The 27,410-nt window shown below is 42.7% G+C and overlaps 1 protein-coding gene across 15 annotated transcripts in view; it reads left to right on the plus strand.

Moving 5' to 3' along the window:
- BRSK2 (BR serine/threonine kinase 2) overlaps window positions 1-27,410 on the plus strand; it is a 311,051-nt gene that overhangs the window by 275,195 nt on the left and 8,446 nt on the right. For 7 of the 15 annotated variants that reach the window (XM_048306081.1, XM_048306083.1, XM_048306082.1 and 4 more), the window contains 6 exons: window positions 2,958-3,570; window positions 4,725-4,773; window positions 9,447-9,570; window positions 12,068-12,248; window positions 12,882-12,971; window positions 21,324-21,371. In XM_048306081.1, the coding sequence (XP_048162038.1) occupies window positions 2,958-3,570; window positions 4,725-4,773; window positions 9,447-9,570; window positions 12,068-12,248; window positions 12,882-12,971; window positions 21,324-21,371 (1,105 nt within the window). The remainder of the gene's footprint in view (window positions 1-2,957; window positions 3,571-4,724; window positions 4,774-9,446; window positions 9,571-12,067; window positions 12,249-12,881; window positions 12,972-21,323; window positions 21,372-27,410) is intronic. The other 8 variants (XM_048306088.1, XM_048306089.1, XM_048306095.1 and 5 more) reach the window with 3 other exon arrangements.

The following is a 27,410-nucleotide window of genomic DNA, read 5'->3' on the forward strand; positions in this document are numbered from 1 at the left end:
TTATATGAAGATAACATCAGTATTCCAAGTATTTGAAATTGCAATTCCATCATAAGATTCTGTGTCATTCTTGTGAATAAAGATACACTGTCAGCCCTAAGTTTATAGTCTAGTAAAGCTTCCAGCACTTTGCTTGGTTGAATTAATTTCTGAAACCTATTTTGGGCTCCTGCCAATTTTTATCCTGTTTTGAAACTGGCATAAGTTGTTCTTGTGGTCTCCTCTGTGTCTTTAAAATCCCAGGGACTAGTGAAGATCCATTTCCTTCTTTCTGCACTGGGACTTCTGGTTGCCAGTGGAATGAAGCAGAGGTCTGAGAACTCTTATGCCACTGCAAAAAGTACTGGAAAAGTACAGTGGAAACAGTTTTGTGCACAAATAAGCATCCAGTGCAGTAAAACTAAATCTTGATTTCATTAATTGATCTCTCTCTAATTTCTGACAGTTCAGTAGGACGACATCAAAGAATAAGTTTGACAATATCTGTCCCATAGTTGCTGTTTCTTACCATTATTACTTAACAGGCAGTAGATTAAATAGTCTTCAAAGGGATTTAGCAATTAGGTGGCATTTTCAGCAGATCATAACAATATCAAGGCGGGTCGTATTTGAGGCTCAAAAGGAAATGTTGAAATAGAAATCATATTTTTTTAAATGTCCTTACCTATGCTTCTAATAGCACCTTAGATTATTGAAAGAGAACATACTTTAAAAAGCAAATGCACATTTCACTTTTTGCACTGCTTAGATTCGGTTCTATGAGGAATTGAATTCAGCAGCAAATAAAAGTTCTCAGATTTCACAAGATCTTTCTAATGGTGTTCCACATTGCACCAGCTGAAATCGAGACCTAATCTTGTTCTTCATTTCATTATTAAATATGTGGTAATTAAGGGTGCCTCTTCAGATTCTTAATGGCTTAAGAGGGAGTTGAATCTTACTTTATTTCTTTCAAATCTGCTTCCCAAACCATCATACACATAAGATAGGAAAATTGCAAGGAAACATTTGCAATTAACAGTCTTCGAGTTTTATCCATCGATGTCATTTGCAAATAGTTAACAGTCAGATGCTGATAGTGACTTCCACAAATTAACCACTTTCCTCATCTTTTCCCCTTCCTTGCTCATTGACAATCAGAATTTAGCAAAATGGTAGACTTTAGTTTAACTTTAAAATCCTAAGAGTAATACAAACATTTTAATGTACTGATTTTCCTTTAATTTTGGTGGCCTAACCCTAAGTTCTTTGAAGTAATTGCAAAACTTCAATGCAAACAATTTAAAGATGTAAGTCTTAAATAAATTTATACAGTTTTTTAAATATGGCAACATTGTGCTAATCCGTCACACCCAGGAAGGAAACTCCCTAGTGAGTATGTTTCCCTGGGACTGAGATTTGAGGCAAGGTTACATGTACATGGTATGTCTGGTTAGTTCTTGATTACAGCTTTTAGGTGTCAAGAATAGATAATAATAATGGTGATGTGTAATTTTTCATAGGTAATATCTTTGTAGAAATCAGAATCTAAGTGTAGACCAAAGCTGAATATCTCGAGTAGTGACTTCTGTTTTTACAATTATTCCAGTACTTGTAATCTAAGGTGTTAATAGCAATGTTTTGTAAGGACTTTTTTTTGTTTGTTTTCAATGTGATTTTTAGCTTGCTAGTATCCCTTAAAAGGCTTCTACCCTTCCAAGTCTGTCTATTGCTGTTTGCTGTCAAAGTATGAATGGTTTCCCAAAATGCGTCTTAAAACGTGTAAATGTTCCTGTTTGGGAAAAAAAATCATAATCCCATTTTGATACCTCAGTGATGGATTATGAACTTTGCTTGTATTTTCCTTTTTAAACTATGTCTTACAAAACAATGGCTCCCCCCACCCTCCTCTTAGACATGGGACTTAATGGCAAATACTGCTGAGACTTTATGACAGAAATTCCAATTATCAAGCTATCCTTCAATGCAATGAGGGATGTTGCAGGAGAAGCATAAAGTCTTGTGGAAAGTATCATCTCTTCCCAGATAAATAAATTTGCCAGACCTTGCTGAAGTTTTTGCTGTAGCAGTTAACAAATCAAACACCAATCTGAGTTCATACATTTCTCGTGGTGTTGTGTGCTCTGAAGCTTCCAAGTGAAGGCCGAGCAATTTACCCCTCCAGGTCAGGGGAGGAGAGTGGGTGCCCAGGTGGCATCACTCTCCCTTTTCCCCCTCTTTCTGCAATGGGTGGCTGCAGCTGGTGCATTACCCAGCCAGGGGTAAAGAGGAAGGAAAGAGGTTCTGACTGGTGTGTGCAGTAACTATGTGTATCCCCTGCCACTCCGTGTGTATCACACACCTGTTCTGAGTCTCATCTCTCTACGGGGTTTGCATATGGGCACATGGAGCTGAAAGAGGTGGTCCCAAATCACCGAGACATCTTGATTTGTCTGTGGCTTGAGTGGTTCTTCTTCCCCTTCCTCACCTCCCTACAGCATCGTGCTTCTCTCACTGCAGGGCAATCAGAACAATCTCAGGGAGATGGCATTTCTCTCTTCTTTTTTCTTGGTTACTTTCTTTTTCTTTGTTTTTTTCTTTTTTTCTTTTTTTTTTCCTTGTTCCTTTGTTGTACTTTTCTTTCTGTTGTTTTCCTTTGCTGACACGTGGTTGGTTAATATGATGAAGCCTGTTATGACACTGTTGTTCTTGCTGCTGCCGCTGCTGCTGTTGTTGAATATGCTGTGTTCCCAGCTAACTGCATGTCTTTTTTTTGTTTTTTGTTTGTTTGTTTTCGTTTCTTTGCAAAATCCCTCCCCCTCACTACCCCTTCACCTCCATCTCCTGTGTCTCCTTGTGACATGGTGCATCTTTGTGACTCGGATGGATTTTATTCTGACTTTCCTTTCTCTGCTCGCCCGCTCTTTGCGTATTTCACTGTTTTTGATGTGCATGGACACTCTGCGTCTGTCTCGTAGCCTATCAGAAAGTTCTTCATCCCCCCTCAGACCTCCGACCTCCCTTTCTCTCCCCGACCCCAAGTCTCCTTGGACCCTGATGCTTGTAGGAACGCCTCCAGGCCTGGACATGTACTCCAACCAAAGCCAGCACTTCAGCCCAACCCAAAGACGCAGACTTTGCCATCCAAGAGCAAATTGGCTGAAAAACCACTCCAGTCTACTAAATCCAACCCACTCCCTGCCAGCAATACCAGCACCCCCTCTTCCCAGAACAACCCTGTGCAGAATGCTCAGGGCCGCTCGCCTGCTGCCAGCTTTAACCCACAGCTGGCTGTTCCTAAAGTGCAGACCAACCCTATGTCTCCTGTTAGATTGCTCCCTTCTAGTACTGACCCAAGCACCAAATCTATCCCCATCATACAGGTCACCCCTCACCCCTCTCCAAGGGGAAGTCCCCTCCCTACCCCCAAGGGGACACCTGTTCATACGCCAAAGGAGAGCCCAGCAGGCACACCCAACCCAACACCACCATCCAGCCCCAGCATTGGAGGAATGCCCTGGAGGACACGGCTCAACTCCATCAAGAATAGTTTCCTGGGGTCTCCTCGCTTCCATCGTCGGAAATTGCAAGGTGAGTACTCACCCAGCCACACAGGGTGGTTTTGACTTGGGCAGATGTTCGGCAGGAATTTCATACCTGTCTGTGGCTCTGCAAATTCTGTGTACCAAGGGCTGAATATTGGTGCGGAAAATGAGAGTGATAGCATCAGCCAAGCTCTAACCCACATGTGAGCAGGCTCTGTTGTGCCACTGCACCTTCTCCAACGGCATCTCCTGAGCCCACTTCACACTCCAGTCATACAGCTCTTACTATCCCTGTTGTGACACTTAGACGACAAGAAAAATCTATCTTCAGCTCCTTCACTTGCTTTGCAAGTGGACCTAGGGCTCAGCCATTTCCCCTGTGGCTGTGCTCCACTGCCTCTCCACAGCCACAGACTGAGCCTTATGCTGAAAAACAAGACAGCCAGAGGCAATAGGCTGAAATTGTCCTTCTGAAGCACAGCTATTTTGATCTTGGTTAATGCTTTTTTTTGCCTCCTTTGGTAATTGGTGCAAAAATCTCCTTAATACAATCAGTGGTTTCATATCTGCTGGCCTACTTCAGTTTTCTGAGTCTCTAGAGTGTTGACATGTGCAAAATTTTCTTCCTCAGGCTCCAGGTGGCTTTTTTGCATGCAGGCAAAGGGCACCCAAAGTCACATGCCTTATCCTTGGATGTCAGCAGCAGCTATCCCAACACCCTGTGGTTTTACAGGATACTGGGACATGATCCCATGGGAAAGGAGGATTACAGGCATGGAATAGTTAGATTTTGAACTGTGATGGTCAGTGCCATTGTCTCTGAGGTGGTCAGAGAACTGCAGAGAATTGCAGCAGTGACTGAGCTGCATCCAGCTGGGCTTTGAGGCAATTGCAAAGCAGTCACATTGGCACAGTGTGTTTGGATCTGAACCAGAAACCATTGAAGCCAGTGCAAGTTTACCTAAGGACCTAAGGAAGGGTAGAGTGAGCCTTGAAATGCAGCACTTGATTAGATGCAGAGATCTAGAGACATATGACTGGTGTTCAAATGTCAGAACTAGTCTACAGAGTCAGTGGGCAAATGCAAGTGGGTGCAATGGCAGAATTGTTTCGTTGGTGTTCAAGCAGAAAATGGAAGGTGTACTGAATCATCAAATTTCTTTTCTCCCTCCCTCTCTTTGGCTGTGCGCACATGGGCAGTACCTACACCTGAAGAGATGTCTAATTTAACCCCAGAGTCATCCCCAGAGTAAGTACTCTGCCTTTTTTCCCACCAAATACCAGTGTCATTTCCTGGCCTGAATGCCATAAACTGACATATTTCTATTCTGGATCAGTATCTGTGTGTAACCTCTTGTCCTGTGGGTGAGACAGAGATGTGAAATGATTCTTCTGATAAGGACTGTGCATAAGATACATACCTCAGTAATGGCACTGGGGTCAACAGGTGATGAAACAGTCTCCCAGTAACCACCTCATTTTCTCACAGCTTGCTGAATTTGCTGGGTTTGTAACATGTTTCTTCTCTCTTCATTCATTTGGTTGGCAAGTAGATCACTCACTGGGACTGGAGAGGCTGCTCAGTGGCTTATACTGGCATTAACTGTGCACCAGAAAGTCTTCCTTTTAGTACAGGAGAGTTTGCATCCTCAGGATAGCATGCAGGAGGCTCTGCTAAGATAATTCCGAGGGATCTTTGGCTGCGATAGGAAGCGCAGTGTTAATTCTAGGCAGCAGTACTGGGACATGGAGAAGCTGTTTCATATTCACCAGGCTCATTCCTAAAAGTCAGTGTGCATTTCAACCATTTCACTGCACAAATGTGCGTCACTGCATGGCAGGTTTGGAAGTCGCTGCCAGAGTGCTGCTCCGAACACTTCCTAATATGCAACAGATGCCAAATTATTCCTTTTTATTTTCACAGCTTGTGTTTGTGCACCCAATGCCCATAGACTTAGCCTGCCAACTAAGGCAATTTGGCCTCTTGTTAAGAGACTTGTGTGAAATATTCATAAGTCTTGGATGGGAATTTTGAGCTTAAAGTTTTGTAATTGGTGACAATGGTATTGTCTTCACAACTTGCCCCAGACCTGGCTTTTATCTGGTGTAAGATGGGCACTCTATTTGTAGTACTGCAGAATGGAGAGGGATAAAGACTTCAAGAGAGGGAGAAGTAGGGATTAGTAAAGGTATCCAGGAAAAAAATTGGAATATACTGTGTTTTCAACACTTTCGAGCATTTACTGATAGAGAGGCATGAGAGAATTTCATAAAATTGGCACATCATTATCACAGAAATATACAATACTCTCATCTCACGTGTTTTTAAAGCCATTAAAACAGAAAACCTTTAGAATTAAATTTCTCCTCTTCGTTGCATGTATGTTGGTGGAAGTTTTGCTGTTGATTTAATGTCTTCCCTGCTTCCCACTCACTCTTTAAAAGCTGGTGTAGAGAAGTAGTGCCTGTCATTTAAGGCAGTTTGGATGCAAGTCAAAGCCTAAGGCCCTCTTTTCTTTTTCTGTATAATTGCCAAATTAATGAGTTCAATTGGGCTGCACCCTGCAGTAAACATAATAAAAGTCATAAAAAATAATGAACTAGATTATATTTTAATGATAGATGTCTGTTGCTCAGTGCCCACTTCCACATGTCTTATTTTTTCCCATATTTTCTTCTTTTCTGTAAGAAATAAGATATCCTTATCAAGAGCTGTACTGACCTCATGGGTTGAGTGATAAATGCATGTCCTTGCTCTGTCTGGTACAGCAATGCCTGCCATTCATTTAACAAACCTGATGATTAGGTAATACACTTCGACGTGTCTGGGTAATGCTGTTCTTTCTCATGTGAAAAGTCCTAGAAAATGTGTTAGGGATGACATTTAAAGAGACTTAGCTCCAGCTGCTTTAAACCTGCAAAGCTCCATTTGCTTGAGTAGAAATGCTGCTATTTATGCCAAGTAGGTAAACCCCTGGAGGTTACTGATCTGTGCGCTCAGAGACAGAGAAGGAACACAGAAGGCGACGTGGTCAGACACTCCAAAAGTAGGAAAAGGAACAACATTATAGGAGTGAGAAATTTCAGTGTGAAGTAATAAAGCACCAGCCTCTATTTTCATGCTAATTTATTTGCTTTTTCGTCAGCTGGACACCTGATTAGATTCCCTAGTGTAAGCTACATACCCAGCTTCCCCCACATATCTCCTAACTCACTCCCCCTTTAAGAAGTTTGCCATGACAAGAGAAGATTCTTAATTTTAAGTACATTTTGTACTGCTTACAGCCTGATCTTGTGAGATGCTAGAGCATGTCATTCGGGGTGCTGAGGATTCATACACAATTTAACCCAAGTTAGTAGCATTTAATGCCCTCTAAGAGGAGAAAAACCTTTATTGTGTAATTTTACTCCAAAGCTGTCCCCTGTTCTCAGTGGGTCTATTCCCTAGGTGTATGAATACAGCTAGTTCTGACAGTTTTGGGGAGAAAAGCCAGTGCATGTGTGCTGTGTCTTGATTCTGCTCATTACAGAAACAGGAGAGGCCACTGACATACATTCCATCTTATGTGACACCAGCAAAGTTATTTTAGTGAATTCCAATGATTTACAAGCTGGAGTGTAGCCCAGGCTACCAGTGAATCTTCCAGACTCACTATTACTGGTGATAACCTCACTGAGGAAAAGAGCCCAGATGGATTCTGGAGACTCCAGGCCATGCTGAACAGGAAAACATCTCCCTATGTTCTGGGCCCTCGTTACCTGTGCTTGTTAAGAGACCTATAAATGAGGGGCCAACAAACCCATTAATGAAAATACAAAAATGAAAAGCCATATTTTAAGATGGCAGACCTGCAGTTAAATAAGCACACTTTTGCAGGCCCATGCTTCCCCTGAGCCCTTGGAGTCCATCCAGCCAGCCCTGGTTCAGGGGATGATACAGCCAAGCCTAAGACAAGCAGCCATTTTAGATGGATAACCAGGTGCTAATTTACTAATGAGCACAGACCCCTTACATGCAGGGAGCTATTGCCCCAGCTCTCCAGGGGCTTGTGGAGTTGTTGTGGTGTGTGAGAGACACATGAGCTAATTAGTATGTAATTTTCTTTCACACTCTAACCCTGGCTCCTTAACGACCATTTAAATGAGAGGCCCTCTCTCTTTACTGCTCCCTATGCTAATCTCTGGCTCACTGGCTTAGTTACAGCTGCTTATGAATATTTTAGGGAGTGACAGTTTTCCAGCCCACTTTAATTGAGTGGGGGGCACTGGTTTACCAAATTGCAAGTGACTCTTTCTGTACTCTTATTTTTGGTTGCCTGCAGTAAATGAAGCAAGTCATTATTTGCCCAGCCAAGCGGTCTTCCAGTTGTGGTCTTTCTGCTGTGTGCATTAAATGGGCAGTGGGCCCACAGCTGCACAATTCATGGAGCACTCTGGGATGGGGAATGAGTGCAAATTGCTGGACACTGCTGAGATCAAGCTTTGTTCTTTATCCTGAAGGCCTAGACTTCAAATTAGTTTCCTAGTTTGCTCCTCTCTCTCTTAGCCTCTGTCCTTCCTCTGCCTCTGCCTCACTTTGCCGCAGACAGTGAGTCTACTAGCAGCTCGCTCCAGTTGTTTATTGCTTTGCTGGAAAACTGGTGTATAGTAATCCCTTTTGCAGATGGCTCTCCTTGTGTGGAGAGATTGTCTTCTTCCACTGAGTGGTGAATGTCCACCCTATTGCTTGCCATGCTGCAACCTGGATTTGGCATTATGAAGTATGCTGTAAAGGGAAAAAAAAGGCAGTCTCTTGGTGGTAGGTCTTTCCATTTCTGACATTTTCATGCTGAATTCTTCCCTACTAGAATATGGCTGATTTAAGTGTGATTTTCCCTGGGTTTAGTTTGGTCCGGCAAGTATTTGGCTGTGTCTCACAGCTGACAGCCTCTTTTCTCCCCTCAAAACCACACCTTTCAGAGATGCTACTTTCAGGTTCTGGGTAGTGTCTCCCACTAACATTCATGTCCCTGCATTCTTCCTTTAGCCTGTTTAACTTAAAAGCTAATGTCAGTGAAGTGTATTGAAATGGTTAAACAATAAGCAAAATCAAACATTTGCTGATACGATCAGTGTGAAAAAACAGAGCAGTTTAATTTTATGATGAAACCACTATCTGATGCTGGAAGAAACTGAGGAGCTGGACTGCTGCCAGTGGAAAGCCGGAACTGTGTTTTGCATGGTGTTGTTATCTCCTTTCTTAATACTGAAAATTCATTCCTTTGTAGGCTGACCAGAGTTCACGCACTATATAGACACCCTAAATGGGACTGATGAACAGGACAGTCTTTGTCCTGGCCTTGCATAATAGTGGATTTCACTCACTGATAGATTGGAGCTCCAGTGAAATCTACAGCTTGCTTTAAAAAGCAAGATCTTGTGATTGTACCATCAGCCCAACAGGACACCTTCAGAAAAACATCTTTCCGAGTCCTTTAACACCAAAAGAGTTGAAATTGGGTGGGAAGGAACTTAAATCTTTATGTTGCCAGGATCTGCATGTTGTCACAAGACACTGAGAGACCCCTGGAGACAAACCAGAAACGTGTCCCCTGGTTTATATGTACTTTGTATATGCAGTATTCGCTGGTATATTGGCTCAGTCAGAAGAGTTACCATTGCTCCTGATTTTTCATTGTTGGTGACACATGCTGCCAGAGTAAGGCTGTGTGGCCTGTCATTTCATCAGTTTTCACCAAGTGAAATGTCATTTTGGATGTTCTCTGATACTGTCTCCCACTTACTATTAGTAATACCATCACATCTGGAATGTCATCAAAACTTTCTCATGTGTTTTTTAATGTTTTTTTCTAGCTAGAGGCATGTGGGAAATACGAAATAGTGTTCAATATTCTAAACAGCTCTCTCTTTTCGTCACATCAGGCTTGCCAAAAAATCCTGGTTTGGTAATTTCATCAACTTGGAGAAAGAAGAACAGATTTTTGTGGTCATTAAGGACAAACCCCTAAGCTCCATTAAGGCTGATATAGTCCACGCTTTCCTCTCGGTGAGTCACCTCAGCTGCCTCCAGGAGGCATCCCTCACTGGTCATTCCAGGATTCTGTGTTCCAAATGTTACTGGACAGGGGCTCGGCTCCTTCAAAAGCATCCTCTGTGAATCTAATTTGCATGGCCCACACTGGACTGTGTGTGAATTACTAACTGTAGATAATGCTCTCTAAGGTGAGAAAAGATTTCAGCCTTCTTGGCAAGGCCTCCAGGTTGCCAGAGTTCGGAATGCCACGGCAGTAGAGCACAATGCTGGCACAGTATCAAGACAGAGATTTGCTGCTTTATCAAATTAGCATTACAGTCACCGGCTGGGCAGCAGATTGGGTCTCCCTTTGCTGGGTATGCCCTCCACCACTTCAGCCAGACCAAAGGCCTGTCTTACATCTGCATTTGTTACTTTGAATCCCCACTTCAGTGCTATATGGCAGAAAGAATGATAATTTCTTCTGGTGTCCAGAGTATCAGTTGTTGCAGATGTGGTTTGTATACAGCCTAAGAAAAGAGAGGGAAATTGTCTTTTTTTCCTCTAGAAGGTCCTTCTCATTATCTAGAGGTACCAGTGACAAAAAGGTCAGCACAGCAAAGTTAATTTAAGAGGTTTTTCAGTTCAAGGTAGTCAACAACATAAATACACTTTTTCCAATAAAATTAAGAGAAGGAAAGTTAATTTCTTATATTGTTTGTTAAATTGATTTTTTTTTCCACAAAATACTGAACTCCATTTCAATCTTTGTGATTCTTCAATGAACTTCTTCAAAAAAATCAGCCATAACCCTTGTTACTGTACAAGTGCACAAGGAGTAAGTGCAGTACAGTAGTGGGCATCAGACACTGGTGTCCATCCCAGGTTGGTTGTAAAAAGCCATGTTACTGCATCAACTTCATGCATTTAGCTGTGCTTTTGGGTTTATATTGTGTAGTGTGCTCTACTGTCCATAATGGTGATCCTGTGCATACCCCACGGGTGTGGTTTAGGTGTGATGTAGGGATTTGTGTGCAAAACCAGTGAATCGTCTCTTAGAGCAGCATCCAAACTTAAATGCATTGTCATGGCCTGCTAATTAACCCCTTAAAGGTAGCTTGTCAAAGAACTCATCTTCATTTTTCCTCCTAAATTAGAGACCAGATTTCCAAGTAACTTGTTTGGGTTTTTTTTTAATCTGGTCCTTTATGAAGCAATAAATAGAATATGAGTATGTTGTTAAATTTTGGGGGAAAGTGTGGAAGGTAACTGCTTGAAAATTAGGAAGTTACAAAATTCCACCATGGTTCTGAATATCCAGATGTTGGATGATATCACAAAGCTTCTCAGAGTTGAGAAGATTGATAAAAGTTGTGGTTTGAGTGAGTTGTTTGCAGGCATGCTTTTCCTGTGGATATCCCAAGCACTTTTAAGTGTCTGCTCTGTGTCTTGATGTCTATTTGACATCACAGAATCACCAAGCAATTGAAGTTGGAAAGATCTTCCTCAGGAGGTCTCCTCAAAACAGGAACAGCTCTGAGATCAGACCAGGCTACTTAGGTGTTTTTTATATTCAGTTTTATATCCCACTGACTTTTCTGCCCACTGCCTTAATACCACTTTTTGCCCAGCAAAAGGCATTTCTCAAAACTGGTGGATGAGTAGGAAAAGAAAGACTGAGTGCATGAAGTTGAGCAACATGTGTGAATTCATAAGCATGTGTGGTGCCCTGTGGGAACCCAGAATGCAGAGAATATTTCTCTGCCTGTTTTGAAGGGTTCTATTCCCCTGGACAACACTGACCTTCATCCATGGAGAAAATTGCCTACCCTTTGGAAAGAATTAGAATCTATACTGGTGTGAACTAGGTGATAGAATACTATTTAAGATTGTCACAGGGTGAAAAATTTAGAGGTTTTGGGTTTATTAATATAGTAAATAGATAAAAGCAAAAACCATCAAAATGGAGGATTGTTGTTGTTCTCCAGACCTTCTTCTTCTACTATTCCATATTCTGCAGTAGAAGTAGTTTGGGATGATTGGATAAAGAATTCCGCAGTTCCTGACTGCGTGACTAGATAACTGGTAGAAAAGTAAAAATAATGTACACTTTTAGTGACCATTGGTTAGTTTACCTTTAAAAAGCCTTGAGCTTTCCTGCATTTTGCCTTTTGTATTTTGCTCTGCTTCATGCTATGCTGTCAGCATGTGAATTACTGATAAGGTATAATAAACAACCTGAAGACTGAGAAAATACAGAAGTCCCGTTCGTCTCTGACTCCTGGCAAAGACTCTAAAAAGCCTCTCCCATCAAGGGAGACACAATTAAGACGTGGCCTGCGTCAGTGCCCAGCAACCTACACTCTTACTGAGTCCACAAGAACACTGTACATTACAAATTCAAGACCAGAAGCAAATCTAGCAAATGTTATTAATTCTGGAAATGTGTGTTGTTATAAACAGAATTTTGCAGAATTTTTTTTCCCTTTATGCACTGCTTCTACTGTCTGCTTCTACCAACCTCTTGCAGATCCCAAGTCTCAGTCACAGTGTCATCTCACAGACAAGTTTCCGTGCAGAATACAAGTCCACAGGAGGTCCTGCTGTCTTCCAGAAGCCAGTGAAGTTCCAGGTGGACATAACATACACAGAAGGGGGAGAGGCGCAAAAGGAGAACGGGATCTATTCTGTCACTTTCACACTCTTATCAGGTAACCATGGCAAAGCTCTAAAATGGGTGCAAGCTGGCTTAGAGGCCTGCAAATTGCTGTGCCAGAGGAAAAAATATAACTGACTGAACTTTTCAAGGGAAAATTCAGTCAGGGGCAAGGAGGACATCAGGAAAAAAAATGGTGTTGGTAGTGATGGAAATGCAGGGAGGGAAGGAGATTCCCAAAGAGGTGAAGTTGGCACTGCCATGATTAGTGCTAAAATGGCTGTTCTGTGCACCAGTTTTGGGGTAACTCATGGTACTGGCTCCCTGTTTCATTCAGAAGTCCCAGAGTCGCAGCTGGGCACTGTGAGACCATAGTTTCTTCCTTCTGACAGAAACATGCACTCACTCTTTTCCTGTGGGTGGCCACATGCACCCCACAGAGGGGTTGCAACAAAGAAACAGACCCCCCCCACCTTTTCTGTCTTTACAAAAGGAGCCCTGAAGCCCTCCCTCCTCCTGTTGAGTCCAGCACACCATAGTCCCTTTGGCTGAAGGACAGACACACATTCAGGACATTCCTGGAGACAGGACTGAGGGGAAGATGCTTGTGATCCTTCCCCTGCAGCCTTGTGTGTGGGCTTGGCTCCCGTTGCTCTCACAGCCACTTGTGCCTCTTGTCTCCTCACAGGTCCAAGCCGTCGCTTTAAGAGGGTAGTAGAAACCATTCAGGCACAGTTGTTAAGCACACATGACCAGCCTTCAGTGCAGCAGTTATCAGGTAAGTGGCTTCTACTGTCCAGCACCTTCAGCAGGGACAGGAATGTGAAACGCCTCTCGTAGCTGGAGGCTGAGGGAGGCCATCCCTCTGATCACAGCAAAAACCGAGCTCCATTCAGACAGAGCAGTAACTCCCTGCACCCACCCTACTCCTCCCTTTCTCATTCCCACTCCAGTGCTCCCAGCGCATTCCCCAGTTGAACAGCTTCTGCCCACCACCCGCCCAAAGAGCCATTTGCCCACTTCTCCATCAAAAGCTGCACCATCAATAGATCTTCCAGATTTTCTCCAGCTCTAAAATCTCCCAGAGAAGGGATGTGCTCTAGAGGATACTTGATTTTCAAACCCTTCAGGCATGCTTTAGAAACCTCCAGATTCAGAGGGTCCCAGAACAAACTTGAGAGCTACTTTTAACTTAGCCGTTAACATATGGTCAGAAAGTGGTTAATAGTTTCCAGCAGTGTGATCAAATTCTCAATACTGTGGGTAGCACAAATTATATACTAAGGTTCTGCAGAAGCTATATTTTATCTATTTGAAAAGTAAATTTCAATTCCTCGTGGTGGTAGAGAAAGCCTTACGTGTGTGACCCTGTGCAATGACATCAATCTGGATGTGCAGGCAGCCTGAATTGATAATACAGAAACCAGCCTCATCCCATCGTTATGTAGCAGGTGTTCACTCTGAACACTGTAGTGGTTGTACACACACACACAACATCTTAGTGGTAACTCTTCTATCCTCTAAAAGGACAGAACAAAGAAGAAGGTAAAAGTTGAAAGTTTAAGGCAGATAAGCTATTGGGAATGTGTCAAGGCAGGAAAAATAGGGGAAAGAGGAAAGAATGTGCAGACCCTGAGAATAAATAAATAGGAGCAAGGTGGAGAGCAGAGGCTGCAGCAGAAGACAGTGAGACAGGAGGAGTGGGAGATGAAAAGGAAGTAAATAAATATTATACTTTAGAGCCAAATTCTGTTCTTGACCCTTGTGTGAACAAGCCAAGACAAAAGTGGGGGAGTTAAGTTGGCATTGAATCCTACAGTTAAGTCCCAGATGTCCTTGGCTCATTGCACATGTGGGTTACATCCTTCTGGTCTAACAGTGTGGCTTTAGCATCCAAAGATAAAATAGCTCCATATAGAAGTGTATGTGCCTAGTACCTGACAGAGAAATATGCTCTGTTTAGTGTCCACTTTGCTTTTGGCCTCCAGCACTGCCTGACCTGCTGCATGCTGGAATGCAATGGTGACCAGCACATGGGTTATCCTGTTCAGGAGCAGGGAAAACAAGGACACTATAACTATGGCTGATTCAGGTTTTGCTGCCTGGACTTTTGACATTAAGTCAAACTCAAGGAAGCAGCCAGAAATTTCTGCCAGCCCTTCCTCTTGGGAAATGCTGAGGCTAAGTGGGAGTGAGGGGAATTAGATAGAAAAGCATCCTTTAAATGTATTTCATATTACTCCTGAATATGAACAATATTCAAGCATTCCTTGTTTTGTAGGGAATGAAGTGAGGAAAAAATGGTTTAAAAAGTGAATAACTTGATGATCTCTCTTAACTTCTTCACCCTAATATGTGTTAGCTACAGAGGCTCTATAGAAATACTTGAACCCTCTTGCACACTGGCATGTGAAGCAGGATATCTCCCTAAGAAAGCCACTGTTACAGCAGTAATAAAAACCATTCATCTGACTAAGACTCAGGAAAATGTTTTCGGAATACTCTGCTGTGACAAATGTGTCTGACTTACAGTTTTTCTCTGGTTCTGGAATGGAAAAGTTATATTATTTCTACTGCCTAAAGCTACATGAGAGCATATTGTTTTAGCAAGGAGACCCCAGCCTGACCTCTAAGGCCAGAGTGGAACAGATAACTCCACATGGAGTAAAAACAAAATTATTGGTCTCTTAAAATTTAAAAATGAGAATTCCCTTGGCTGGGGACTTAGCAAGGCAAGACAGCTCATGAGACAGAGTGCCAAACTGTTCTGTATCACACCACCTGACCTGATTAGGAATATGCACGTCTCTTGAAAATGAGAGAAGTCCACCTGAAAATTTTAGGTTGGAGCAGCATACAAGAAAAAGAGAAAAGGAAGGGAAGGGAAATAAAGAGATCGTTACCAAAAAAGAGACAACCTTTGCATCAAAGTAGGGTGGCCCAATAGTTCACATCCCCAGCCACTGAGAGTAAGGGGCAGAAAAGGGATGAAGGACAGCCCCAGTTCACATCCAGCACCTTGCTTAGCTGGGTGTCTGGTCGGAAACGTGTGCAAAATCTTCCTAGAAATTGCCATGGAATTAATCAGCATTTCTCACTAGAAACAAGGCAAAGTCTTCTCTGTTTCTCTTCTCCTCCCATATTCCCAGCTCTGAACACCATGTAGGGATTATGGTGGTTGGGCCCTGTTCAGGTTCATGGTTTGAGGATGCTGTGTAGGCAGTCCACTACTGGAACAGATTGAGCTCACCTTCACTTAGACTCTCCTCCTCCATGGCTCTGAGCATGGTGCTGTCTCTGACCAGCAGCACTGGTTCAGCACTGGAGCTTTTCCTAGCTCCTTGTGCACAGACACATCCTATGTGTGATTGTCTCTCCTGCCTTACAGTTCTGATGCTGTTACAGGTGGGGTGATGAAAACAATCTCTGAAAGGTGCATGCATGTAAAGGGAGACCTGCAGAAGGGGGAGATTTAACGAACTCAGTATAAAGCAGAACAGCAAGGACTAATGAACCTATGGCAGTGAGGGTCATTCTCTCTGCTGCCCCTCTGATCTGCTGTGCAGCATCCCAGCCCCCTGAGCCGGCCTGCCTGGGTTTCAGAATGCATTTTCTTCTTTTTCATTCCTTCAGCTCACAACAGTGTTTGTAGATGTCATGTTGCCCATGCATCTCTGTGTGTGTGTGAGCCTGTTACGTACCCGAATTAGGCAGATGTGTTTCTGTGTCACACTTGAGCACCCTGTAATATCCCTTCCTCCATATATCCTCTCATTCACTTCAATTTTTCCTTTCTAAGACTGGCTGTGCGTATTTCTTCTGGCATACTCTGAAGCAGGAAAACAGATTCCCTCCCCTACCTGAAAAGAAGTGTAAATAAATGAAATCCATTCCAAAAGTTAATGTAATGCTTCTAAAATCCACTGTCTAGATGGACAAATTCAGTGCAACATATCAGCTTTGTATCCTGATGTTTCAGGACCTCTGTGCCATAACTGCTGAGACAATACGAGGTCTAGGACTCATGACTTGCATAGAACAAGTAGATAGGGATTGATTGTTCATTTTTTATTCCTAATGAAAGAAACTAGAGGCCAGCCTAAGATAGTGGAAGCCAAGTACCAAAAAAGCCATTGGAAAGCGTGTCTTCATGTAATCTAGAACTGGTGGAACCCCTCGCTGAAGCAGGTTCTGAATGTGAGGAGCTTACAGATGCTCATCTTCCCTTGAGTATTTCTTACTCACAGGGAAGCTGGATAACTCCCTACACAAAAATCTTTATGGGTTTGCTAAACAGAGAAACCACAGCAGGCTCAGGAAATCTCTGACCTGACAGTGGTGAGTGAGGCACTGGTAGGAGGAAATGTTCTGTATGCTTGGCCTGCTCTTTCACTCCTGCATGTCTATGGGGCTGCTGATAGAGACAGAACCAGATCACAGATCACAGAATATTCTGAGCTAAAAAGGACCCACAAGGATCATCAAGTCTGACTCTCAGATGGTTTTGAAAGCTCTGAACCAGAATAGTTGTCCATGTGTTTTTGTTACTGGTATCACAGAAGCCATTATGCCCAGTGAGACCATGAAAGGACCCCTTTGGGATCAAGAGGGTGTCTCACTGTCTGTGAGAGCAGTCAGCCTTGTCTCTAGTCCATGAATGGCTCCATCCAGGGCCCTTATACTCAGAATCTCTGCTTAGGAAGTCCCTGGGCAGACCACCCTTTGCTGGGATAAAAGGATCTGTCTCCATGGAGGACGGTATCTCAGATTTGTCCCTTTGTTTCAGCCCAGCACTCTTTCCATTAAATCATAATCTGTTTTTCTCTGATGCCTTTGCACGAAAGAGTAATAGTAGCAGCTGGTGAATAGGGACATGCAAAAGCCATCTGTGATCGTTCACAGGGTAGGAATTTTTATTTCCCTAATATTTTCTTGCTTCTCTGAGCTCTGGTTTTTAGTATGGGGTGCTACATATTCGGATTTTTTCCCATTTTCCCATGTTCTGGGCAATCAGCAATACTGAAATAACCTTTATAACTTCTTGGTAAAAGCTTTTCTATTTCCTTATTATATTTATTGTCTTCAATTGGATTTTAACCATTGACATCTCAAAGTTCAGAGCATCTCAGTGTTACTGCTGGAAGTGCCTTTCATCAGCATAAACAAGTGTTTAGAGACCATATACAGCTTCAAAACAGGGCAGTGCAAATTCTTGCTAGAGCACTGATCTGTGAATTCCAGGTATTTTATGGCTCACAAGAGCTGCAGGCTGGCAAATTGCTACCAAAAAAAAATAGTAAGAAACCTACAGTTTCCAAACGTGTGAAGGATTTTATCAAGATGGAAAAGGGAGTAAGGAGCAAATGAAGTGCTTTGCAAGGTAAACTTCCAGCTGCAGACTCAAAACAAGGATGCTGCAAATGCCCGTTTGGAATTGGATTGCAGGTCAGTTTTTCTGGGGTTCATTCAGGTCCCAAGTTTCTCGTGTTTCCTGCAATCTTGTGTGAGCCTTTATGTCTTACACTCTTACAGTGTCTGGGGTAATGACTTCATCTTGCTATCAGAGTTCCACCTACAAGAAGTGCCTGTAATGCCTGGTTGGATTGGCAGAGCACTGTGTTTTTGCTAAACAGCTTTAGTATTATTACTGAACAGCCTTCATTAAAATTAACTGAAATAGTTACTGGTAGTCCAGAAATAAAGCATGTAGAAAAAAGTCCAAGCTCTCCAGAGTTTTGATAGGAAAACAGAGAATTTCAAATAAGCACAAAAACACTGGGGAATTTCGATCTGCATGATAACTGCCTTGGACCAGAGGAGCTGGTGGCTCCCTTGACATCATCTCCCTTAATGGAAGTGTTTACTGGGGACTGTGAGCATCTGGCAGGAGCTGCTCAGTGCTTTCTGCGATCCAGCCCTGGATTTGGAGATCTCAGAGGAGCAGCTGTTTGCGTGAGATTTCCCAGGCTGGAACAGGCCTCAAACTCAGAGATATCAGAAGCATCACAAACCAGGCAGCTTCCTTGTGAAATTTATGTAGGATAGAAATTAAAGAATAGAAAATTGGGAAGAAAAATTCCACAGACCACTAATAATTTTTGATGCATTCAGAGCTTCTTTGGCCTTTTGAAGGGAGGTCTTATTTTAACCAAAGCATTTGCTGTCTGCTAATGAACTGGGTGTCATTTATGAAGGAGTCTTGGTCAAATCCAAAGTGTGAGTGACTTCCAGCAATTCCTATAAAATAAGGAATTGCCTTATCATCAGAAGGATTGAGACCTGACACTGCCACCATGTTTCAATTAAAAAATTAAACAGGACACATTAAAAATGCAGTTACATGACCCATCAGTGCTTCTCAGACAGTTAAAAGCCTTTGGACCCTGGCTTTATTCACTTCTCGTGACACCTGGATCCCACAGTCACTGGATTATGGATTACTATCCATGAGCAGAAGCTGACTGGCAAGAAGATAAGACTTTCTAATTAGAATGAAAATTCTACTTTAAAATGATAGAATACTTTATCACATAGAGTATTTACTAAAGCAGATGTTACAATATGATGGAAATGAAAGAAGTATTAAAGTAATTATTATAAAAGAGAAGCTGAAGACACAGTAGCACTGTTAGTCTTTCAAGTGATGCAGTATGAGCTGGTATGCTCATACTGTCTCTGCCTTAGGAATTGGGGAAAAAATCTGATGAGGTGTTGGAAGGACACTACAAATAAAAATAAACTCCTGTGCAGTTCCTGGGACTAGCCCTGATAATATAGAGAATTCAAAGTATAGTTATACATAAAAATTTTAAGAAAGATAAATGAGAGGTTTTATTAGGGTTCCTTTGATTTTTTTCTGAGGTCTCATATTTCAAAAAATTTTCCCTATTCATCAAAACTAATTCTATAACATGCAAATTTACTTTTTTGGGAGCAGAATGGGGTCCAGAGCCCAAGATATTATGCTGTCAAAAAGTCTCTGTTACAATCCTTTTTTTGTGTGTAGATCTGTCAGCTTGTATTCTAATCACACAACTAATGTATGTAGACCTGTGACACCATTGGCTTTAAATACTAAAGACAGCTGTGCTGACTGCAATTGACTTAGGAAAAAAGGCAGTATTAACTTAAGGAGACATGATTACTTTTTAATTTGTTAAAATGAAGAATGAAACAGAAATACCAATTTCAAGAGGATCTTGGTAACCAGCCAGTTTACTTGCTCTGACATTATCCAAATACTACCTTTTGTTTCCAGACTTCTTACTGTGTGGCCACTCAGTCTGAATACACTTGAGGGGAAAAATCCAGGTGTTGGAGATGGGAGTCCGAAAAAGTCTTCTGGTCATATTTGAGATTTTCTTTGCTCTTACGTGTTCTTTCAAACCTAGGTTCTGCTAATGGTTGTGTGAATGCTCTGGGGTCTACCACTATAGACCTTCATCACACTGCATTACAGCAGGGGGTAGGTGACTCTGAGGGGGCTGGACAGGAACCACTAAAAGGCATGAGACAACAAAGTTCTCCAAGTTAATAAAGAAAAAAAATGATACAGACCCATGAGTGTGAAGTCATTGACTCGAGCAGCAGCTGTAGGCACTTCTCAAACCTGCTAGGCATCTTCAGGAGAAATGTGTTTTGGGGGCTTAGTCTGCCCTCACTCTGCCAGACCAGCCAATGAATTTCAAAGGCAGGTAAACTCCTGGCCTCTCTGACACCTCTTTTATGTTGTTCCAGGTCTGGAATGCTCTCTTCTCCTTCACCTCTGTCCTTTTTCCCCTTTATCTTTCAGTCTTGTGTCTTTCTGGGAGAACTTCCATGGGTATCATCTCCCACTGACTTCTGCCAGCCCACCTTTAGCCTTGGGGATGGAGAGCATGTAACCACTGCTTAGATGCTTTGGCCAGTGTCACTGGACCAAGCAGCTGCCCTCTCTACTCCATGCTTTCCCAGATGATCTATGCAGCACAAGCCTGGCTGCATCAGAAGAGATACATATCCATGCTCTTCTAGCATGGGCTCAGCTCACCCAACCGTATCCAGCACCCCTTCCCCCTCTTATGAAATTACTTTTCCCAATATTTAAGGGGAGGAATGCTGGGAAATTATCTTTCCCTCTGTCTTGCAGACTTTATAGCAGATAGGGAGGAGGAAATTAGGGATTTTCAGCATATGTGTGCATGTTTCCAAGAAGCCTATTTCTTGAATACCCAAGTGTTCATCAAGAGCCCAGGCAAGAGGAGATCTGAGATTGATCTGAGTGCTTTAACTGGTAGCCACCTGCTCAGGAGTGACTACTCCACATTGCCCAGGAACACAGTGATTTAGATCCCAAATGCAAGGGAATCCTGGTTGACAGCAGCAGATCTGGCTTGCCAGCAGGTTCCACATGAAAGTGTCCAGCTGGGCTGGTCCTTTTGTTTTAAAGCTGACATGTGGAGCTCCTTCTGCTTGTTGCACCTGAGTAAGAAGCACCCAGAGGCTGTGGCAATGGAGCTATACACAAAGTGAACAGTACTGTCTTAGGGCCAGATTCTGCCACCCTTTCCAGAAGTACTTCTATTGCCTGTGAATACTGACCTTGAAAGCAAGACCAGTCAGAGATTACACTTGAATGAGAGAGCGTTAGGTTGAAACTTTGACATTATCCTTTGGGGTTTAAAAGATGGGTTTGAGCCATACAAGTAGCCTCACTCCATGTCCAATAGCACAGTGCTAGATTTCTTCCCTCTCTCCAGGTTTTTGATGTAGGTATATGAGCTGGCTGAACATTTCCTGGCTGTTGCAGGCTGATTTGCAAAGCTAGCCAGGTGAAACACTGTATTCAAGGCTTTTAGTTTGCTAATGTGGTGGCAGAGTATTTCCCACATCTCATAAATACCAGTAGCTACAATAAAGGGGTGAGTGGAGGCAGCAGTACTGAAGCAGCTCCACTCTCAGTCACAGGGCCAGGTTGGCACTGGCATAGAGTGGGTGGCAGAATTTGGCCTGGGTTGTGGAAACACCAAGATGTGTATATGTTTCCTGCTTCAGGTAATAATGTGCTAAGTTACTACTTTATGCACAGAGGTGTGGAAACCTTTTTTTATGTTTTTCCCTCCCTCCCTCCTCTTTCCGTTCTATGATCCAGACACCACTAACTGTATGGAGTTGATGACTGGCAGACTTTCCAAATGTGGTAAGAACTTCCTTCCCTTCTGCCTTTTCACCTTCCCCAGCCCCTGCTGAGCAACATAATAATGCGCCGTCCTGTCCTGTTGCACCTCTTCCCTTCCCTATCCCTGCTCTCCCACGCTCTTTTCAAGACTCCCCACCCTGTAGCAACCCCCTATGTCTTTCACTCACCTGGAGGACACAAGCACATAGCCCTTTTTCTGTTCCTCCCCATCCATGTACAGATGCACAGGCTCCACCACAGCTTTCCCCTTCATAGCACAAATGTGTGGTGTTACACTTGAGATACCCTCTCTCACTGTAACCCAGGCCAGTGATTTTCTTTTTCTTTCCTGATTTTTTTTTCCTCTTTTCTTTACTTGCTGCTGTTGATTCATGATTCTTCAGTCCCTTTTCTGCAGTGAAGCTGAATGCTGCCCTGCTAGCTGCTGTCTCCCTTGGTTTCCTGCTATTTGTTGAGACAGGAATGCTGTGTTATTTAATTCCATTTTGCATCCACCCCCTTCTTCCCCAGATGTCCTTGGGGTATGACCCTTTTAAATTCTTCATAAGACACACTGCAAATTATGTCAGACACTTAGCTAATGTAAACTGTCATAGTTCCAGTCTGGACTTGGGGAAGGATGTTGTGTCTCTAGCTGGAGGAGTAGTGAACCTACTGAAGATTTGGAATTTTGCTAGGAAGAAAAAAAAAAATTCTGGAAAACTTGCAGCTCAGCTTGCTTGGGGTCACATGAATTTTGGTTAATTTGTCCCTAGCCTTCCCTCCCCTCTGTGCACACATGGACTGTATTCTTTCTTTCATTACTTGTGCCCCTACTCACTGCTCCAAATACAATAGTGGAAATACCCAAATACTGTGAGAGATGTTTTTCTCTTATTATTCATGTCTTGTACAGAAGGATTCTGTGTGAGAGAACTCTGTTCTCTTTAGATTTACATCCTGGTATCTAGGTTGAGTTCAGATACCTCTGTGAAAGGGAAGACAAGATGTTGGGGAAGCGTTCACTGAGCTGGTGCTGCTCTCCAGCTGGACCTGCAGCTCCTGCGCCATCCCTTTGTTAACTGAAGAAAGTTGTTCTGGAGTTGTTCTGGAGTCTGTAACCATAAAGGGAAGTTGTCATGGTGGAGATAATATTAGGTTTATGCATGTGTGACTGAGGCAGAATTTGGCCTGTTTCCTGTGCTTCAGACAATCTCTTTCCCTTAAGTTGCAGCTTTGCTAGCAGGAGTTCTTCCTTTGCTCTGAAAGGGGCTCATTTGAATTCTTAGGTGACTTTTCTGATCTCCTCATGAAGACTCATTTCAGACCTTCAGCTTCTTGAAGGCATCAGACAGCAAATCCCTCTTCTTCCTCAAGACTTTGTTTCTTGTCTGGATCTGGCATTCACATCATACAAAAGTACTGCCATGCTGATTCTGCTGATTGCTTGCAAGTTAATTGAGCTATAGAGATAACCAGCCAGTACCCTGCATTCTCTAGATAGAGAGCATCACTGCTCACTCACAGTTCATGCAGGCCCTCCAGCTGTCACTGTGTCAGCAGCAATCCAACAAGGGACAAAGAGGACAAGGTGAAGGCCAGCAGGGAGACTGTTTTGTGGCAGCTACAGCACAGACAGAAGACACTCAGAGAAACAGAGAGAGAGAAGAGACAGGATGGCCTGTAGGGGTTTAATGGAGCTGCTTCCTTTAAATCACACTGCAGTTGGTGACCTCACAAACAGTATACAGTGCTGCACCATGCTGAATTCCACCCTCCTGTATGAGTGAAGAGCTGTTCCATGTGCTGGAGTTCACCCATGGTTTAGACAGGGGAGTGACAGGGAACAGTGTGAGCCTGTTTAGCCTATTTCTGGCAAATCATCCTTCTGTGGTTCTGAAGATCAGAAACCCATGTGACGGTGGCAAAATGTTCATCTAGTAATAACAAGCAGTGTATGAAAAACTGTATTCTCCGTGGGGTTTGACCTCGTAGTTGCTCCGTATTCTGACAGTGGGTGCAGGAGGTCATTCTTGCAAAAGGAGTTAACACTGGAGTAGGAAGAGCTAATCAGGTTCCTTATGCCTGACTCAGCCATGTGAAAGCTCTGGTGGGAATGAGGAACGTTTTCACCCACTAATTAACAGCAAAGCAAATTTGCTTAGTCCTTTAAATGTTATCTCATCTTCTGCTATCAGTGGTCATCAGTCTGAGAAGTGATTTTTCATACAGCCACTGGCATTGAGAAACAAGTTAATGTCGAACAGCTGAGGTATGTCACAGGAGCTGCCAATATCCAAATGACACAACTGCTGCTGCATCAACCCTACCTGTGCAAACTAGAAAACCGCTGCCAACTCGTAGTATTTCACAATAGAAGAAAAGAATTTGGCTCATAATAAATTGAAATGCATGTTGGGGTGAAATATTTTATGTTTCCACCCATCTCAGCGGGGCATTGCTGTTGTCAGAAAGACTAGATTGGTTTCTGTGAAGTCTGTTCATAAGATTATGTTTACCTTGTAAAAATTAAAATATTTGCATACAAAATGCAGCTGTAACCTGAAAAACGTCTACAGGAGTGATACTTTAGCTGATCTATTCCTGTGTGTATTCCGAGCCAAATCAGTTTAGTGACGAATAAGCTTTACCACTTTATGTGCTGCCATTAAGCCTTATAAAATCAGCACAGCTGTAAAAGAACAAGCTGGATTCTGTTTCTTTTGAAGCAGGATTGAGAGAACAGTTTATTACCATCTAATCTGGTATTTATGTCTATCTCACTGAAAAATAGGTTGTATAATTAAGGTTCCAATAGGTTCTGCAGAGCCTTTACATTAAAAATAAAAATCAAGATAATACATAAACTGAAAAGCCCTCCAGCTTCAACCACAAAGCTGGGAATTAGAAAGCAAATATCATTCATTGTATATTGAATACATTGGATCTGTAGCTGTTGATACGCACCACGCAGAAGCCCACAGTGGCACTTCAGTAGTCTTTGGTCAGGAAAGAGTCTCTCTTCACAAACTTTAGTGACTTCAAGTCTTTCATGTGGTGAGCTGAGAATTTCTTTGGATGATTGGTTCCATAGTAGGGCTGGTACATAGCTTTTGATAGCTCCCCTTCCCAGCCATTCCCAGTCTTTTGGAGTCCTTGGTAAGTATGTTGTGCCAAGGTGCTTGCTGCTGACAGGAAGCTCTGAAAAGCCTGCCTTATCCTCCACTTTGCCTTCTGAGATTAACCCAGAAAGACCGTAAACTTCCCAGTCTCCACACCGCCACTATTGGAGGATGAATTTTACTTCTAAGTAATGCAATTTTTGCTTGTTATTCTCCATCTCTGATGATTCTCAATAAAGTCTTCAGTTACATCAGTGGCACTATCATGGAAAGAGGGTGATGCTAAGAGAAGGTTAGTATGGATAACTACTGCAGCTCCAGTCAAATCATGCTGTCATGTTAGGTACTGCACAACCATACATTCCTGCAACATCTTAGACCCTGTGCAAGCTGCAAAGAAGGCCTTGTGTTTACTTTTAAGTATTTATCTTGTATTGCTGCTTACAATTGAAAACCTGGATTCCTGGCACCAGAGTTAAACAAAGCTTTTTGGTTCTTTGTGCGTACAGTGGCTATCACCAAAATGATCTGATCAAACCAAAGCACAGCAAATCCACTTGCCTTTCCTATCTCTCCAATGTATCTCTCTCAGAGCTTTTGCTTCTAGTGTTTAAGACTTTACATTTTTCCTATTCAGAGCCATCTGATCTTGTTGGCCATGGCCAGTCATCCTCTGCAGACAGAGAACCACGCTGCAGTAAAGGCTTCTCTTTGTAGCTCCATGCAATCACAGTTTGATTCATACAGACATAAGCCCATGTCAGTAGCATCCCAAGCTACTTGAGAAGTTAGGAAACATTTCTGTAGTTTCAAACTGGTTACACCACATTTGGGTTGCAATCGCAGCCTGTAGTTTTGTGAGTGCTTATTTAAGAGTCTGTTTTTGTTTTTAGTAACAGCAGCAAATACCTGGACTTGGTGTTCTTGGAAGTGATCCGGACCCATGTTGGCATTAATTAGAGTAATCCTGCTTCTCACAAAGTAGCTGTTTGATGGAAGAGGAGGTTGGTGATTTGCATCCAAAAAGTTGCAACTGTTGGCAGAAATATTGGTGTCAAAACCTGCAGGAAAAAAACATAGGCTGCCCTCCCAGCTGAAAGGCTCTTCTCAGCACTGTCACACCATGAGGTGGTCAGAACAATGGGTTTTTATTAACATTCCTGAAAAATGTGCTGGCTCCTGGTTTTTCTGACAATGGCTGACTCTCCAGTTCAAATTGTGACCCAGCTGAGAGACAAAAGGAAGAAGACCCACCTGAGAGATCACATATTCATTCAAAATGGGTGGATTGCAATAAGTAAGATAATTCAGTGGTTCTAAAGAGTTCAAGCCAGGTTTACCAGTTATCCCTGCCCATTCTGCCAGTATCTTTTGCTGTCCAAAGGAATGGCTGACTCCCACATACTGTAGTTGTATGTAGTCTTCAGTCTAGTGTTACATTGGGCAGACATTCCTTTTCCAATTCATGCCTCATGATTTTGCCCTGTAGAAGAAGGTAGCCACAAAAAAGGCAACTTGGTACTAAAAATTAGTCCAGATGTATTGAACTGTTTCATGTCAGATCCTATTGATTCATGTCAGATCCTATTTTGACAGCTATGGTTAGATTTTTACTATCCAATACAAGATCTTTTCCTCTTTTCTCTGTAATAAAAATATCTAATATAGAAAACACAGATATCTCACTCTTAATTAAGATCACAGTGCTTTATTTATGATAGCCGGTGTTCCAGGAGGCTACATGGAAATACTTGTTTGCTGTACTAAGCTAAGTTTGAGATGGCCTTCCCAGAATATTAGATCATATTTTGAAGTGATTTATTCAGTGGAGATGGGGAACCAACATTTCAGCAGCATGCACAGGTCATCTCTCTCCTTAGAAACAGGTCAAAGAACTTGAAATCCATAATATAATATGTGAACATCCATCTGGCAGGAAAGATCAAAATTGAATTATTAAGTGCTAATACATTTCTGACATTTTTATAGGCAAAAAAAATTGGAATAAAGCTGCAGAATTCTCTAAGAGAATGGGTAGCAACAATTCTATCATTTGCTGTGGCTTTACAGGTGTGGGTCATCAGGTTCCCTTTTCAGCACATACTGTGCAGGCAGATCTGTATAAAAGGACAGGCAGATACAAAAAATTCGTGGGCTTAGACCTTTACTATTCAATTTGCCAGAAGAGCATGACTCCACAACGGAATCTGGCATCTTTTCATCCCACCACTATCCTTGCCTGCTCTTTCAGTGCCACCAGCTGTCCAAATGAATGTATGATTCCCTGCTCTCCATCATCATGTCTCCTTTTTTGAACATTACGTGGTGGTGCTGGATTGGCCAGAGCTTCTCATCAGTAACAGACACGTTTGGTTTCTGATTCCTTACTCATGCCTTGGCTCTGCAGGAGGCAGCAGCAAGGAAATGGGCCTCATCCCTTCGGGGCTTTGCTGCCCGTGTTCACCATTCCTTAACTCATTACCCCAGAGCTACCTGTCTCAGTAATACTGTCTGTGAGGAGAGGCTGAATGGGATCTCAGCTTCTCTGTGTGTTTATGAGAGTGAGAGAAAAAATGTGTAAGATTGAGGCAGAATGGCCATCTGGATGCTTCTGGCTAGACACAAATATTGGTCCACCCTCCTGCAGAGGAGATGGGATGTTTTATGGGAGTAAGAACAAGGATGGGTCAGGTTGGTTGTTCAGGTCTGCCCAGATGGGTAGCAACTGGAAGTTCCCACCTGCTGGTGGCATGGATACCTGTGCCAATGCTGTGTGTAAACTTGAGTAGTTCCAGTTCTGCAGTAGTTCTGCAGTTTGTTTCTGCAGACACTGTTCTCAGTTGGCATTTTTACTGGCAGAGTCTAAGGACTCTGGAAAGTAAGTCACCTTTCCCAGCTGCAGTTCAGGTTTCCTGCCAAGAAACTGGAGTTGTTCCCT

This window comes from Corvus hawaiiensis, chromosome 6 (genome assembly GCF_020740725.1).
Source record: "Corvus hawaiiensis isolate bCorHaw1 chromosome 6, bCorHaw1.pri.cur, whole genome shotgun sequence".
Classification (NCBI taxonomy): domain Eukaryota; kingdom Metazoa; phylum Chordata; class Aves; order Passeriformes; family Corvidae; genus Corvus; species Corvus hawaiiensis.